Source organism: Seriola aureovittata, chromosome 3 (assembly GCF_021018895.1).
Source record: "Seriola aureovittata isolate HTS-2021-v1 ecotype China chromosome 3, ASM2101889v1, whole genome shotgun sequence".
NCBI classification, from domain to species: domain Eukaryota; kingdom Metazoa; phylum Chordata; class Actinopteri; order Carangiformes; family Carangidae; genus Seriola; species Seriola aureovittata.
In genome coordinates, this window is record NC_079366.1 from 16,075,180 (window position 1) to 16,095,097 (window position 19,918).

Below are 19,918 nucleotides of genomic sequence, written 5' to 3' on the forward strand. Positions count from 1 at the left end.
ATACTATGTCGTTTTTATGCCTTACTATACTATGGTGTTTTTGTGCCCTACTATACTATTGCATCTTTTTATGACTTACTATACTATGATTTTTTTATGCCTGACTAGACTATGACCTTTTTATGCCTCACTATACTATGATGTTTTTATATCTTACTATGTTATGGCTTTTTATGCCTTACTATACTATGGCGGTTTTTTTATGACTTACTTACTTTTATGACATGGGGTTTCCAGTCCAATATCTTGGTATACCATGACATATTTATGACAAAATATACAAACATAGTGTTTGACATTTTTATGCCACACTATACTATGACGTATTTTGACCATTTCATGCCATAGTATACTATGACATTTATTCACATTTTTATGCCATACTATTCTATTATATTCATTGGCATTTTTATGCTTTGCTGTACTATGACATTTTCTGACATTTTTATTCCAGTCTATATTATGAAATTTTTTGACATTTTTATGCCATACTATACTATGACTTAGTATGACCATTTTATGCCATAGTATACTATGACATTTTTTCACATTTTTATGCCATACTGTATTATGATGTATTTTGGCCATTTTATGCCATAGTATACTATGACATTTTTTCACATTTTTATGCCTTGTTTTTCTATAACATTTTGTGACATTTTTGTGCCTCAATATAGTATAAGGTTTTTGGATATTTTTATGCCATACTATACTATGATGTATTTTGACCATTTTATGCCATATTATAGTATGACATTTTAATGCCATACTATACTATGACATTTTTTGACATTTTTATGCCATACTATATTATGACATTTTTTCACATTTTTATGCCATACTATAGTATTACGTTCATTGGCATTTTTATGCTTTGCTGTAGCTAAGTATACTATCAGTTTGTTCAGGATAGATTTATAGTGTAATGGTTAGAGATGTTGACATGAATACAGTGAGATCAGGGTTCGAATCCCAGGGATGGTGTATTTAGTGTGGAGTTTGCATGTACTCCCCTTACTCTCATGGATTTTCCAATCCAGTATCCTACTATATTGTGACATTTTTATGGCCCAATATACTAAGACGTATTTTGACGATTTTATGCCATAGTATACCATGACATTTTTATGCTATACTACACTATTACATTTATTGGCATTTTTATGCCTTCTTTTTCTATGACATTTTGTGACATTTTTATGCAATACAATACTATGACCTATTTTGACCATTTTATGCCATAGTATACTATGACATTTATTCACATTTTAATGCCATACTATACTATGACATTTTTTGACATTTGTATGCCGTTATATACTATGTCGTTGTATTCCTTGCCATATTATGATGTTTTTATGACATTTTATGCCTTAATATACTATGATGTTTTTTGGACGTTTTATGCCATATTATACTATTACTTTTATTGGCATTTTTATTCCTTTCTGTACTATGTCGTTGTATTCTTTGCCATGCGATGACAATTTTATGACCTTTTATGCCATAATATACTATGATATTTTTTGACGTTTTATGCCTTACTATGACAATTTTATGCCACACTATACTATGACCTTTTTTTGCATTTTTATGACTTACTATACTATGTTGTTGTATTCCTTGCCATACTATGACATTTTTATGACCTTTTATGCCTTAATATACTATGACGTTTTTTGACATTTTTATGCCATACTATACTATGTCATTTTCTGGCATTTTTATGCCTTTATATACTATGTCATTGTATTCCTTGCCATATTATAATGTTTTTATGACCTTTTATGCCTTAATATACTATCATGTTTTTTGGACATTTTATGCCATACTATACTGTGACGTTTTTTGACATTTTTATGCCATACTATACTATGTCATTTTCTGGCATTTTTATGCCTTTATATACTATGTCATTGTATTCCTTGACATATTATAATGTTTTTATGACCTTTTATGCCTTAATATACTATCATGTTTTTTGGACATTTTATGCCATACTATATTGTGACGTTTTTTGACATTTTTATGCCATACTATACTATGACTCTTATTGCATTTTTATGCTGTTATATATTATGTCGTTGTATTCATATGCCATATTATGATGTTTTTATGACCTTTTATGCCTTAATATACTAAGATGTTTTTTGACGTTTTATGCCTTACTATGCTATGACAATTTTATGCCATACTATACTATGACCTTTTTTGCATTTTTATGCCTTACTATACTATGTCGTTGTATTTTTTGCCATGCTATGAACATTTTTGACCTTTTCTGCCATAATATACTATGATGTTTTTTGACGTTTTATGCCATACTATACTATGACTCATATTGCATTTTTATGCCATACTATGACATTTTTTGGCATTTTTATGCCGTTATATACTATGTTGTTGTATTCATTGCCATATCATAATGTTTTTATGACCTTTTATGCCTTAATATACTATCATGTTTTTTCTGACATTTTATGCCATACTATACTATGACAATTTAATGCCATACTATACTATGACCTTTTTTTGCATTTTTATGCCTTACTATACTATGTCGTTGTATTCGTTGCCATACTATGACATTTTTATGATCTTTTATGCCTTAATATACTATCATGTTTTTTGGACATTTTTATGCCATACTATACTATGACGTTTTTTAACATTTTTATGCCATACTATACTATTACTTTTATTGGCATTTTTATGCTTTTCTGTACTATGTCGTTGTATTCTTTGCCATGCTATGACAATTTTATGACCTTTTATGCCATAATATACAATGATATTTTTTGACGTTTTATGCCTTACTATGACAATTTTATGCCACACTATACTATGACCTTTTTTTGCATTTTTATGACTTACTATACTATGTCGTTGTATTCTTTGCCATGCTATGACAATTTTATGACCTTTTATGCCTTAATATACTATCATGTTTTTTGGACATTTTATGCCATACTATACTATGTCATTTTCTGGCATTTTTATGTCTTTATATACTATGTCATGGTATTCCTTGCCATATTATAATGTTTTTATGACCTTTTATGCCTTAATATACTATCATGTTTTTTGGACATTTTATGCCATACTATACTGTGACGTTTTTTGACATTTTTATGCCATACTATACTATGACTCTTATTGCTTTTTTATGCCGTTATATATTATGTCGTTGTACTCATATGCCATATTATGATGTTTTTATGACCTTTTATGCCTTAATATACTATCATGTTTTTTGGACATTTTATGCCATACTATACTGTGACGTTTTTTGACATTTTTATGCCATACTATACTATGACTCTTATTGCATTTTTATGCCGTTATATATTATGTCGTTGTACTCATATGCCATATTATGATGTTTTTATGACCTTTTATGCCTTAATATACTATCATGTTTTTTGACGTTTTATGCCTTACTATGCTATGACAATTTTATGCCATACTATACTATGACCTTTTTTGCATTTTTATGCCTTACTATACTATGTCGTTGTATTCCTTGCCATACTATGACATTTTTATGACCTTTTATGCCTTAATATACTAAGATGTTTTTTTGATATTTTATGCCGTACTACACTATGACTTTTTTTTAACATTTTTATGCCACACTATACTATGATGTTTTTTTAACATTTTTATGCCATACTATACTATGATTTTTATTGGTATGTTTATGACTTTCTGTACTATGTCGTTGTATTTTTTGCCATGCTATGAAAATTTTTGACCTTTTCTGCCATAATATACTATGATGTTTTTTGACGTTTTATGCCATACTATACTATGACTCATATTGCATTTTTATGCCATACTATGACATTTTTTGGCATTTTTATGCCGTTATATACTATGTTGTTGTATTCATTGCCATATCATAATGTTTTTATGACCTTTTATGCCTTAATATACTATCATGTTTTTTCTGACATTTTATGCCATACTATACTATGACAATTTAATGCCATACTATACTATGACCTTTTTTTGCATTTTTATGCCTTACTATACTATGTCGTTGTATTCGTTGCCATACTATGACATTTTTATGATCTTTTATGCCTTAATATACTAAGATGTTTTTTTGATGTTTTATGCCATACTATACTATGACGTTTTTTAACATTTTTATGCCATACTATGCTATTACTTTTATTGGCATTTTTATGCCTTTCTGTACTATGTCGTTGTATTCTTTGCCATGCTATGACAATTTTATGACCTTTTATGCCATAATATACAATGATATTTTTTGACGTTTTATGCCTTACTATGACAATTTTATGCCACACTATACTATGACCTTTTTTTGCATTTTTATGACATACTATACTATGTTGTTGTATTCCTTGGCATACTATGACATTTTTATGACCTTTTATGCCTTAATATACTATCATGTTTTTTGGACATTTTATGCCATACTATACTATGTCATTTTCTGGCATTTTTATGTCTTTATATACTATGTCATGGTATTCCTTGCCATATTATAATGTTTTTATGACCTTTTATGCCTTAATATACTATCATGTTTTTTGGACATTTTATGCCATACTATACTGTGACGTCTTTTGACATTTTTATGCCATACTATACTATGACTCTTATTGCATTTTTATGCCGTTATATATTATGTCGTTGTACTCATATGCCATATTATGATGTTTTTATGACCTTTTATGCCTTAATATACTATCATGTTTTTTGACGTTTTATGCCTTACTATGCTATGACAATTTTATGCCATACTATACTATGACCTTTTTTGCATTTTTATGCCTTACTATACTATGTCGTTGTATTCCTTGCCATACTATGACATTTTTATGATCTTTTATGCCTTAATATACTAAGATGTTTTTTTGATGTTTTATGCCTTACTATGCTATGACAATTTTATGCCATACTATACTATGACCTTTTTTGCATTTTTATGCCTTACTATACTATGTCGTTGTATTCCTTGCCATACTATGACATTTTTATGACCTTTTATGCCTTAATATACTAAGATGTTTTTTTGATATTTTATGCCGTACTATACTATGACGTTTTTTAACATTTTTATGCCACACTATACTTTGACGTTTTTTAACATTTTTATGCCATACTATACTATGATTTTTATTGGTATTTTTATGACTTTCTGTACTATGTCGTTGTATTTTTTGCCATGCTATGAAAGTTTTTGACCTTTTCTGCCATAATATACTATGATGTTTTTTGACGTTTTATGCCATACTATACTATGACTCATATTGCATTTTTATGCCATACTAAACTATGAAATTTTTATGCCTTTATATACTATGTCATTGTATTCCTTGCCATATTATAATGTTTTTATGACCTTTTATGCCTTAATATACTATGATGTTTTTTGACGTTTTATGCCTTACTATGACAATTTTATGCCACACTATACTATGACCTTTTTTTGCATTTTTATGACTTACTATACTATGTTGTTGTATTCCTTGCCATACTATGACATTTTTATGACCTTTTATGCCTTAATATACCATGACGTTTTTTTGATGTTTTATGCCATACTGTACTATGACTCTTATTCCATTTTTATGCCGTTATATACTATGTCGTTGTATTCCTTGCCATATCATAATGTTTATATGACCTTTTATGCCTTAATATACTATCATGTTATTTGGACATTTTATGCAATACTATACTGTGACGTTTTTTGACATTTTTATGCCATACTATACTATGTCATTTTTTGGAATTTTTAGGCCTTCATATACTATGTCATTGTATTCCTTGCCATATTATAATGTTTTTATGACCTTTTATGCCTTAATATACTATCATGATTTTTGACGTTTTATGCCTTACTATGCTATGACAATTTAATGCCATACTATACTATGACCTTTTTTTGCATTTTTATTCCTTACTATACTATGTCGTTGTATTCCTTGCCATACTATGACATTTTTATGATCTTTTATGCCTTAATATACTAAGATGTTTTTTTGACGTTTTATGCCTTACTATACTGTGACGTTTTTTTACATTTTTATGCCATACTATACTATGTCGTTTTATTGGCATTTTTATGCCTTTCTGTACTATGTCGTTGTATTCTTTGCCATGCTATGACAATTTTATGACCTTTTATGCCATAATATACTATCATGTTTTTTGGACATTTTATGCCATACTATACTGTGACGTTTTTTGACATTTTTATGCCATACTATACTATGACTCTTATTGCATTTTTATGCCGTTATATATTATGTCGTTGTATTCATATGCCATATTATGATGTTTTTATGACCTTTTATGCCTTAATATACTATCATGTTTTTTGACGTTTTATGCCTTACTATGCTATGACAATTTTATGCCATACTATACTATGACCTTTTTTTGTATTTTTATGCCTTACTATACTATGTCGTTGTATTCCTTGCCATACTATGACATTTTTATGATCTTTTATTCCTTAATATACTAAGATGTTTTTTTGATATTTTATGCTGTACTATACTATGACGTTTTTTAACATTTTTATGCCACACTATACTATGACTTTTTTTAACATTTTTATGCCACACTATACTATGATATTTTTTAACATTTTTATGCCATACTATATTATGATTTTTATTGGTATTTTTATGACTTTCTGTACTATGTCGTTGTATTTTTTGCCATGCTATGAAAATTTTTGACCTTTTATGCCATAATATACTATGATGTTTTTTGACGTTTTATGCCATACTATACTTTGACTCATATTGCATTTTTATGCCATACTAAACTATGACATTTTTTGGCATTTTTATGCCGTTATATACTATGTTGTTGTATTCATTGCCATATCATAATGTTTTTATGACCTTTTATGCCTTAATATACTATGATGTTTTTTGACGTTTTATGCCATACTATACTATGTCATTTTCTGGCATTTTTATGCCGTTATATACTATGTCGTTGTATTCCTTGCCATATTATAATGTTTTTATGACCTTTTATGCCTTAATATACTATCATGTTTTTTGGACATTTTATGCCATACTATACTATTACTTTTATTGGCATTTTTATGCCTTTCTGTACTATGTCGTTGTATTCTTTGCCATGCTATGACAATTTTATGACCTTTTATGCCATAATATACTATCATGTTTTTTGGACATTTTATGCCATACTATACTGTGACGTTTTTTGACATTTTTATGCCATACTATACTATGACCTTTTTTTGTATTTTTATGCCTTACTATACTATGTAGTTGTATTCCTTGCCATACTATGACATTTTTATGATCTTTTATGCCTTAATATACTAAGATGTTTTTTTGATATTTTATGCCGTACTATACCATGACGTTTTTTAACATTTTTATGCCACACTATACTATGACTTTTTTTTTAATTTTTATGCCACACTATACTATGATGTTTTTTAACATTTTTATGCCATACTATACTATGATTTTTATTGGTATTTTTATGACTTTCTGTACTATGTCGTTGTATTTTTTGCCATGCTATGAAAATTTTTGACCTTTTCTGCCATAATATACTATGATGTTTTTTGACGTTTTATGCCATACTATACTTTGACTCATATTGCATTTTTATGCCATACTAAACTATGACATTTTTTGGCATTTTTATGCCGTTATATACTATGTTGTTGTATTCATTGCCATATCATAATGTTTTTATGACCTTTTATGCCTTAATATACTATCATGTTTTTTCTGACGTTTTATGCCATACTATACTATGTCATTTTCTGGCATTTTTATGCCGTTATATACTATGTCGTTGTATTCCTTGCCATATTATAATGTTTTTATGACCTTTTATGCCTTAATATACTATCATGTTTTTTGGACATTTTATGCCATACTATACTGTGACGTTTTTTGACATTTTTATGCCATACTATACTATGACTCTTATTGCATTTTTATGCCGTTATATATTATGTCGTTGTACTCATATGCCATATTATGATGTTTTTATGACCTTTTATGCCTTAATATACTATCATGTTTTTTGACGTTTTATGCCTTACTATGCTATGACAATTTTATGCCATACTATACTATGACCTTTTTTGCATTTTTATGCCTTACAATACTATGTCGTTGTATTCCTTGCCATACTATGATGTTTTTATGACCTTTTATGCCTTAATATACTAAGATGTTTTTTTGATATTTTATGCCGTTCTATACTATGACGTTTTTTAACATTTTTATGCCACACTATACTATGACGTTTTTTAACATTTTTATGCCATACTATACTATGATTTTTATTGGTATTTTTATGACTTTCTGTACTATGTCGTTGTATTTTTTGCCATGCTATGAAAATTTTTGACCTTTTCTGCCATAATATACTATGATGTTTTTTGACGTTTTATGCCATACTATACTATGACTCATATTGCATTTTTATGCCATACTAAACTATGTCATTTTTTGGCATTTTTATGCCGTTATATACTATGTTGTTGTATTCATTGCCATATCATAATGTTTTTATGACCTTTTATGCCTTAATATACTATCATGTTTTTTCTGACATTTTATGCCATACTATACTATGACAATTTAATGCCATACTATACTATGACCTTTTTTTGCATTTTTATGCCTTACTATACTATGTCGTTGTATTCCTTGCCATACTATGACATTTTTATGATCTTTTATGCCTTAATATACTAAGATGTTTTTTTGATGTTTTATGCCTTACTATGCTATGACAATTTTATGCCATACTATACTATGACCTTTTTTGCATTTTTATGCCTTACTATACTATGTCGTTGTATTCCTTGCCATAGTATGACATTTTTATGACCTTTTATGCCATAATATACTAAGATGTTTTTTTGATATTTTATGCCGTACTATACTATGACGTTTTTTAACATTTTTATGCCACACTATACTATGACGTTTTTTAACATTTTTATGCCATACTATACTATGATTTTTATTGGTATTTTTATGACTTTCTGTACTATGTCGTTGTATTTTTTGCCATGCTATGAAAATTTTTGACCTTTTCTGCCATAATATACTATGATGGTTTTTGACGTTTTATGCCATACTATACTATGACTCATATTGCATTTTTATGCCATACTAAACTATGAAATTTTTTGGAATTTTTATGCCTTTATATACTATGTCATTGTATTCCTTGCCATATTATAATGTTTTTATGACCTTTTATGCCTTAATATACTATGATGTTTTTTGACGTTTTATGCCTTACTATGACAATTTTATGCCACACTATACTATGACCTTTTTTTGCATTTTTATGACTTACTATACTATGTTGTTGTATTCCTTGCCATACTATGACATTTTTATGACCTTTTATGCCTTAATATACCATGACATTTTTTTGATGTTTTATGCCATACTGTACTATGACTCTTATTCCATTTTTATGCCGTTATATACTATGTCGTTGTATTCCTTGCCATATCATAATGTTTATATGACCTTTAATGCCTTAATATACTATCATGTTTTTTGGACATTTTATGCAATACGTGACGTTTTTTGACATTTTTATGCCATACTATACTATGTAATTTTTTGGAATTTTTAGGCCTTTATATACTATGTCATTGTATTCCTTGCCATATTAAAATGTTTTTATGACCTTTTATGCCTTAATATACTATCATGATTTTTGACGTTTTATGCCTTACTATGCTATGACAATTTAATGCCATACTATACTATGACCTTTTTTTGCATTTTTATTCCTTACTATACTATGTCGTTGTATTCCTTGCCATACTATGACATTTTTATGATCTTTTATGCCTTAATATACTAAGATGTTTTTTTGACGTTTTATGCCTTACTATACTGTGACGTTTTTTTACATTTTTATGCCATACTATACTATTACTTTTATTGGCATTTTTATGCCTTTCTGTACTATGTCGTTGTATTCTTTGCCATGCTATGACAATTTTATGACCTTTTATGCCATAATATACTATCATGTTTTTTTGACATTTTTATGCCTTACTATACTGTGACGTTTTTTGACATTTTTATGCCATACTATACTATGACCTTTTTTTGTATTTTTATGCCTTACTATACTATGTAGTTGTATTCCTTGCCATACTATGACATTTTTATGATCTTTTATGCCTTAATATACTAAGATGTTTTTTTGATATTTTATGCCGTACTATACTATGACGTTTTTTAACATTTTTATGCCACACTATACTATGACTTTTTTTTTTAATTTTTATGCCACACTATACTATGATGTTTTTTAACATTTTTATGCCATACTATACTATGATTTTTATTGGTATTTTTATGACTTTCTGTACTATGTCGTTGTATTTTTTGCCATGCTATGAAAATTTTTGACCTTTTCTGCCATAATATACTATGATGTTTTTTGACGTTTTATGCCATACTATACTTTGACTCATATTGCATTTTTATGCCATACTAAACTATGACATTTTTTGGCATTTTTATGCCGTTATATACTATGTTGTTGTATTCATTGCCATATCATAATGTTTTTATGACCTTTTATGCCTTAATATACTATGATGTTTTTTGACGTTTTATGCCTGACTATGCTATGACAATTTAATGCCATACTATACTATGACTTTTTTTTGCATTTTTATGCCGTTACTATACTATGTCGTTGTATTCGTTGCCATACTATGACATTTTTATGATCTTTTATGCCTTAATATACTAAGATGTTTTTTTGATGTTTTATGCCATACTATACTATGACGTTTTTTAACATTTTTATGCCATACTATACTATTACTTTTATTGGCATTTTTATGCCTTTCTGTACTATGTCGTTGTATTCTTTGCCATGCTATGACAATTTTATGACCTTTTATGCCTTACTATACTATGACGTTTTTTTGATGTTTTATGCCATACTATACTATGACTCTTATTCCATTTTTATGCCTTTCTATACTGTGTAGTTGTATTCCTTGCCATATTATAATGTTTTTATGACCTTTTATGCCTTAATATACTAAGATGTTTTTATGACCTTTTATGCCTTAATATACTATCATGTTTTTTGGACATTTTATGCCATACTATACTATGTCATTTTTTGGCATTTTTATGCCTTTATATACTATGTCATTGTATTCCTTGCCAAATTATAATGTTTTTATGACCTTTTATGCCTTAATATACTATCATGTTTTTTGGACATTTTATGCCATACTATACTGTGACGTTTTTTGACATTTTTATGCCATACTATACTATGACTCTTATTGCATTTTTATGCCGTTATATATTATGTCGTTGTATTCATATGCCATATTATGGTGTTTTTATGACCTTTTATGCCTTAATATACTATCATGTTTTTTGGACGTTTTATGCCATACTATACTATGACATTTTTCAAATTTTTATGCCATACTAAACTATGACATTTTTCAAATTTTTATGCCTTTCTATACTGTGTAGTTGTATTCCTTGCCATATTATAATGTTTTTATGACCTTTTATGCCTTAATATACTATCATGTTTTTTGGACGTTTTATGCCATACTATACTATGACATTTTTCAAATTTTTATGCCATACTAAACTATGACATTTTTTGACATTTTTATGCCTTTCTATACTGTGTTGTTGTATTCCTTGCCATATTATAATGTTTTTATGACCTTTTATGCCTTAATATACTATCAGGCTTTTTGGACATTTTATGCCATATTATACTGTGACGTTTTTTGACATTTTTATGCCATACTATACTATGACTCTTATTGCATTTTTATGCCATTATATATTATGTTGTTGTATTCATATGCCATATTATGATGTTTTTATTACACTTTATGCCTAAATATACTGTCATGTTTTTTTGACGTTTTATGCCTTACCATGACAATTTTATGCCACACTATACTATGACCTTTTTTTGTATTTTTATGACTTACTATACTATGTTGTTGTATTCCTTGCCATACTATGACATTTTTATGACCTTTTATGCCTCAATATACTAAGATGTTTTTTTGATGTTTTATGCCTTACAATACTATGACGTTTTTTTGATGTTTTATGCCATACTATACTATGTCATTTTCTGGCATTTTTATGCCGTTATATACTATGTCGTTGTATTCCTTGCCATATTATAATGTTTTTATGACCTTTTATGCCTTAATATACTATCATGTTTTTTGACGTTTTATGCCTTACTATGCTATGACAATTTTATGCCATACTATACTATGACCTTTTTTTGCATTTTTATGCCTTACTATACTATGTCGTTGTATTCCTTGCCATACTATCACATTTTTATGATCTTTTATGCCTTAATATACTAAGATGTTTTTTTGATGTTTTATGCCATACTATACTATGACGTTTTTTAACATTTTTATGCCATACTATACTATTACTTTTATTTGCATTTTTATGCCGTTATATACTATGTCGTTGTATTCTTTGCCATGATATGACAATTTTATGACCTTTTATGCCATAATATAGTATGATGTTTTTTGATGTTTTATGCCTTACTATACTATTACTTTTATTGGCATTTTTATGCCGTTATATACTATGTCGTTGTATTCTTTGCCATGCTATGACAATTTTATGACCTTTTATGCAATACGTATTTTGTCATTTTTATGCCATACTATACTATGACATTTATTGGCATTTTTATGCCTTAATATAGTATAAGGTTTTTTGACCATTTTATGCCATATTATATTATGAAATATTTTCATATTTTAATGCCATACTATACTATTAAATTTTTTGACTTTTTTTTGACAAGTATAAAATGAAATATTTTGATATTTTTATGCCATACTATACTATGACGTATTTTGATGATTTTATGCCGTACTATATTATGACATCTTTTACATTTTTATACCATATTATAATATTACATTCATTCGCATTTTTATGCCTTGCTTTACTATGACATTTTTTGATATTTTATGCCATACTATACTTTGACGTAGTTTGACCATTTTATGCCACTGTATACTATGACATTTTTCACTTTTTTATGCCATACTATATTATTAAGTATTTTGACCATTTTATGCCATAGTATACTATGATATTTTTTCACATTTTTATGCCTTGATTTACTATGACATTTTGTGACATTTTTATGCCTTAATATAGTATAAGTTTCTTTGATATTTTTATGACATTTTTATGGCACACTATACTATGACATTTTTATGTCTTACTATGTTATGGCTTTTTATGCCTTACTATACTTTGACGTTTTTATGCCTTACTATACTATGGCATTTTCATGTCTTAATATAATATGTTGTTTTTGTGCCTTACTATACTATTGCATCTTTTTATGACTTACTATACTATGACTTTTTTATGCCTTACATTTGTAAGGTTTTGTAGTTATAAGGAACACAAATGCAGACCTTCCAAGAGTAGGTGAAATCAGTGATTTATTAAGTGAAGGAAAAACAGAAACTTACAAAAACCAAGAATTCAAAATTCACCAGCCAGGAACAAAAAAAAAGAAAATCCAATAACGCAAGAAAATACTAGAGAACAACCAACAGGAACACTAGAACGAACAGGAGTACCACCAGAGAAAACAGGAAAACAGGAAAACAGGAAGAACTGACAAAGGGGAGCAGAGAGACTAAATAGGGAGGCAAGGTTAACTGAACACAGGTGAAACACATTAGGTTGGGGCAGACAATTAAACTGGAGGGAGACAAGGACAGGAAGTAAAAACAACAAGAGACACACAAGAAAATTTACTTCAAAATAAAACAGGAAATGGCCAAACGACTTAAGTCCACACATAATACAAAAGCTCAAACATAAATTGTCCATCACAGCAAACCATTACAAGGGCAAAGCAATAGACCACCAACTGATGGCTCAGGGGCAGAACAAGGTCTGAGGAACGGAGTACAGGACAGAGTCTGGTCAGACAGACCGGGCAGCTTGGGAAGACGGCCCGAAGGCCGGACAGACAGACTGGGCAGCTTGGGAGGATGGCCCAGAGGCCGGACAGACAGATCAATCTGCTCTGGAGGACGTCGGCAAAGACTGTGTTCCTTCAGAGGGCGCTGGGGAATACCAAGCCTTGCCAGAGGTCAAGCTGGAGACCGACGGCAAGGACCGGTCCTCTCCGGAGGTTGAGCAGGTGGCTTAAACCAAAGGCAGAGCCCTTGGGGAGGGCAAGCAAGAGGTTGAGCAGGAGTTTTGTGTTGCAGATGGAGACTCTCTGGAGGGTGAGCAGGAGTTGGCCGGACTGGGGATTGAAGATCAGGAGGAGGAGGTGGATGGACCAGCAACAGGAGATCAGGAGCAGGGAACATTCAGACCACCAGATTGTGTAAATAGACACAAGGGAGGCAAGGGTAATTGAACACAAGTGAAACACATCAGGGCAGTGCAGACAATCAAACTGGAGGGAAACAGGACAAAGACAGGAAGTAAAAACAAAAAAAAGAAACACTAGAGTAAATCTACCTCAAAATAAAACAAGAAAAATCAGCAAACTAATTAAAGGTGCGCTATGCATTCCTGCATGGTTTCAGCGCGATTTTATTTTTGTCTCAAATCATAGGCATCTCCCCTTGATCTGCTAGCTGCCCCTTGAATACACTGTGAAAAAACGCGGTCTCTGGAGACAACACAGGTGTCACAAACGGCAAACAAACACTGGGGGCGTAGGCTGTGCCCCAAAACATAACAAACCACGTTCCAGCCAATCACCGACAAGATGGTTGGGGGAGGGGGTGGGGGTTAGTGCGCGTGCACATATGGGGGGGGCAGTGAGCAGAGTTGATAGAGTAGCATGAGTATCTGAGAGTAGATAGCTGGATGGCGCTGTGAACTAGATCTAACGACTCAACGATATATTTTGGGAAATGGCCAAGGCACAGACATGACCAAAGAAAAGAGAAGGAACGAAGGAAGACCCGCATTTATATTGGGGAATTGATTCAAAGGTGGCGAGAACTCCGCAGGCAGAAGGGTTTCCAGTCCGATGCAAACATGGGGGGGAGGGGCGAGCTTGCTCTGTTTTGTTTGGTATTTACTTCGAATGTCAACAGAAGTGACGTCATGCAGGAATGCATAGTGCACCTTTAAGTCCACACATAATACAAATTCTCAAACATAAATTGTCTGTCATGGCAAACCATGACAACGATACTAAGACATTTTATGCCTTATTATAGGATAATATGACTTTTTTTGCCTTACTATACTATGACTTCTTATTCATTACTATACTATGTCGTTATTATGACTTACTATACTATGGCTTTTTGTTATGACTTACTATTCCATGATGTTTTTATGCCTTACTATACTATGTCTTCTGACATATTACATATTCTTCCCTATGTCAAGAGTGATGTATCATATATGAGGATATATTATTATGATATATATATAAGTTCACAACATATATGAAATGCTCATAGTAAAATGCAACTTTATTAAAACAACTTTCTCATTAAAATTCTATATGTTTATATATGATTTTCTTAACAATTTCTTATTAAATTTAACCATGTCTATGTCAGTACATGGCTATCTTTTATACTTACATATATAAATAACATATACTGACAGGCGTTGGGATGGATATATATTTATGAAACATGTGGCTATAATATAAACCCGTAATATTAACAGACATAATAAAATATATGTTCCTATTAGCTAGACATATATGTTAAAATGATATTGTGATATTATTCCAATTTCAAACAGGTTTCACATGTAATTTTTTACATACATAGGCTATACTGTATATTAATTTATGATTTTACCTCGTGTACATATATTTCATATATGGTGATTCAACACATGTACATATATTATATCTCCGTATGGGCATATCTGAATGTAAATTCAGTTCAGATAATAAACCGTTTGGTTGACGGCATTAAGAAGTCAGTCTCTTTGTTTTCGAGGGGTTGTGGTGTTGTTGCCTCCCTACCAATGTTGAGACCAAACCTACACCCTTAGCCAATAGGTTTGGGCTGGCTCTGATTTATATTCTGGAGAATCTTCATTTTACAGTCAACTAGAGAGAACGTACAGTTTGTTCCACATGTCCAAGTCCATGTAGCAATCAGCGAAAATTGAGTTTACAATGACTTTTTGGCACTATTATTTAAAAAACCTGTATTTATTAAATGTTTATTATTCCAACCACGTTATTTAAAGTGTAAAATATGAATGTAGAAAACGACAGCAGTAGCTCTCATTTCACTTGAGTTTATTTGTAACAAATGAAACTTGTGTCGACAAAGAACAGAAATCCATACAGACCTGTTTTCTGGTTTTCACACGCTCCGAGAACCAATGTAAGAAAATAAAAAGCACTTGTTGACCCGGAGCAGAAAACAAAACAAAAAAGAAGTTTACATTTACAGACCAATTGGAGGTAACTGATCCAAGTAACACACCATATTTTCGTTTTTATACAATTTATAAACTCCAGTTTTATCCATCTACATGATACATTGGGGGTAAAATAGAACACTTTTTTGTGAAAATTCCTCGACAAATCCACAATGTGATGTATTGCACATACTGCTGTGCCATAAAACTGTGATTTCAGGTGCACCCTTTTATTATATCACTCTCTATATCTGTAGAATTTTTATTCACTCTTTACCATAATCATTTATTTATTTATTCATATTTATGCATTTCAATTACTCTCTGTGTTTTGTGTTATTTACATATACACAACCATGTGAGCATTACAGGGTCTGTCGTTACTGAGTTCAAGTAAAACTCCTTTGGGGGGGGGGGGGGGGGGGGCTATCAGAGATAATAGGATACTAGTATTAGTGCATAGTACAAAGAGAGAAAGTGCAAGTCTTCCCATGACAGGTGCGACCAAAGGGGCATCTCAAAAGTGGTACCATGCATACAAAAACGACAACAGGGGTTTTACTGTAAGATGGTGGAAAACTGTCAACGATCCCATATATGGTTAAGCATAAATGGAGATACAAAAAAATGTGATGTGGGTTGTGTGTTGTTGGAAATGTAGCACCTGAACTTCTCTCAGCCTCTGTCATAAAAAAAAATAAAAAAAAATAATATATATATATATATATATATATATATATATAACTGTAGACATCAGAATGAAGAACACAGTCGACCAGTTTGACTGATTTTGGGTGAAAGGTGTTAGGTGGGATACATGATTGTATCCGTATGGTTTGTTATTTTGCTTTTTCTTCAAACTGACAAAGAAAGCCACTGCTGTTCAGCTTTATATAGATGTCTACATAGCTGAGTAAGTATGACTTGTCTGAGCCAGCTCACAGTCTGAGCCAAAGTCGCTAGTGTGGCCACAATTTCATGGTAGGCAAACTGAAGTCTCCATGAAAGAGTATATATACTGTATATACATAAAGCTTGTGCAAGTGTCCCAGGAAAAAAAGATGGAAAGCTGTCGACATAGACTTTTTTTCTGTCCAAAAATGATCAGACCCTCCTGCTAATAACCTATTTTGAAACCACATTTTTTTGTCTGTAGTTGAGTCTCATTTAAGAGATTATTTTTTTTAATCAAAAGAGACATGATGATGCAGTTGCTGGGTTGAAAGTGATGAGTACAACTATCCAGCCTACACAGAGCCTTCCATACAAAATTTCACAGCTGAAAAACAGAACACACAAGATACTTTCACATACTGTAACGTAACAAAATCATATACACAGACATTCAGTTCACATACGCACAGGCATACACACATAAAATACACAAAAAACCCTTTAAAGTAACTTTATCAAAATAGGCGTGTAATATAAGGCACTAGAAATCTAAAATCAAAAATACTTATTAGATGCTGTTTGAAATATGAGTTCGATCATTCATTGTTTGCCTTGACACACACAGAAGGATGACATCGTCTACTGGAGTAGTGACATGGATAAAAGATCTAGATTCTAAGAGGCCAGAGGTCATCTGTCCTCAGTATGGACACATTAAACGGTGGTGGGAACCATATCGAGCGTAACATCCTTGTGTCTGGAAAATGATGCACCGTCATCAGTATCATCATAATGGCATATAACTGCAGTTAGTGACTTGACACAAAAATATATAATACATCTACTTATTGCACACTGAATCAGACAGAGAAAAGTCATAGGTGAGCATTCCAGTGAGATATTGTTCCTTACCTGACCCCCCCATCCCACCCCTTTTTCTACATCCCTTTCTTGCTCCCTGCTTGAAAAATCTTTGTGAAGCTTATTTGGACACATAAATACTTGTTTTTGTTTTTTCATATTTTGCTTTCTGTGCATACTCTCTGTTGTGTTCTATCTGGCTTTCTCTCAACGTGCACACTTGGCGGGATTATTCCCAGGATTTTGTTCAGGACAGGTAGCAGCAGGGTTAATACTGCAGCTCTATGGGCCCCTGGGAGTTCAAAAAAAAAAAAAAAAAAAAAAGGCCACCCCCAGGTCTCTGACATCGCAGGCCAGATAGAGATGAGGCCGAGAGTCCTGTGTGCATGCGAACGTGTTTTCATAAAGAGAGAGTGGGTAGAGAATACAGGAGAGTGACACTCAACGGTGGCGTTTTTCATAGAACTGTGAACATTTTCCACACTAGATTTGATTGTACACTTTAAAACAGTACCGTATCACTTTTTAAAAAATCGCTACAGCTCATTGGATTACACAGAAAAAGAAAAAAAAAACAACAACTTTGCCTTTTTATGGTCAGCGGGGACAAAGTCATATATCTGTAAAAAAAAAAACAAAAAAAAAAACAGAACGTGCCATAAGGAATACCCAGTTTTTTAAAAAACAAGATAATCACATATTTATATTTTTCTAAAAAACTAAATTAATGTTTTACTTTGTGGTATGCATTTTAAACTTCTCTCAAATTTCCCGTATCTTTAATTGTGAAGCATAAGGTTGAACTGGTGGTTTTTATTACTATATGGTAGAAATACAAACTTTTTCATTCACAAGAAATGAGAGTCTGTTTCCAAAACAAAACAGAAAAAAAAAAAAAACACTTCCTGGTGTCTTTTTTTTTTTGGGACGTGTGTTCTTTGTCTTTTTAATACTGTGTGCTCTGTGTTTTCAGTCTCCTGTTGGCAATTCTCTGGTGCTCAAAAGTCCCAGTTCTTTCAGTCCACGAGGCTTCCATAAGATGGATTTGTAGTCTCCTCAAGATAGAAAAATCAAAATATCCTGTGACAGCTAAATACTGTAGCCTGGTCCTGTTTTTAGGTCGGTGATGCTACACTGGTGGTGGATGAGGTGAGAGTTCCACACCCAAACAATGTAAAGCAATCTGGGTGCTCACAAAAGCACTGAAACGAATAAAAATCTAGATCTGATCAAGTATTCTGATTGGAACAGTGGTTGAAGTTGCTTCTTCAGACTGACCAATGGGTGTGTTTGGGCTGAGGGTGGAAAGAAAACACCCTTGTTAAGCAGGTTGCTATGGCTCAGTTAGAGGTGCTGTTTCTGGATACGGGATAAGCCGATGGTCCCCCTTCACTCTGCATGTGGTGGCGAAATCTTCAAAGAAACATCGCAGCCTAATGCATTTATTCAGGCTGCATGTGACCTAAGAAAAGTGCACTAGGTGGGATGTGGCATGAGAGACAGCCACTGGGTTTATGTTGCATAGTGATCAAAGCTTCCCAGATACTCCAGACTGGCCCGGTAGCAGAACTGGTACTGGTCCTGGAGGGAGGCAGAACAGGCCAGTGAGAGACAAAGACTGGAGCAGACAGTCAAATGCACTACTTGTTGGCTGACAAGGGAACAAAACAAGTGCTGGAAAGCATGACAGAATAATAATGGTG

At 31.5% G+C, this 19,918-nt stretch overlaps 1 protein-coding gene across 1 annotated transcript in view; it reads right to left on the minus strand.

Moving 5' to 3' along the window:
* Positions 1–16,318: 16,318 nt before the first annotated feature.
* The window catches only part of ptprdb (protein tyrosine phosphatase receptor type Db), a 146,833-nt gene continuing 143,233 nt past the window's right edge, over positions 16,319–19,918 (minus strand). Inside the window, exon 42 of the mRNA XM_056371532.1 lies at positions 16,319–19,796. Coding sequence (XP_056227507.1) covers positions 19,728–19,796 — 69 coding nt within the window. The 3' untranslated portion in view covers positions 16,319–19,727. The remainder of the gene's footprint in view (positions 19,797–19,918) is intronic.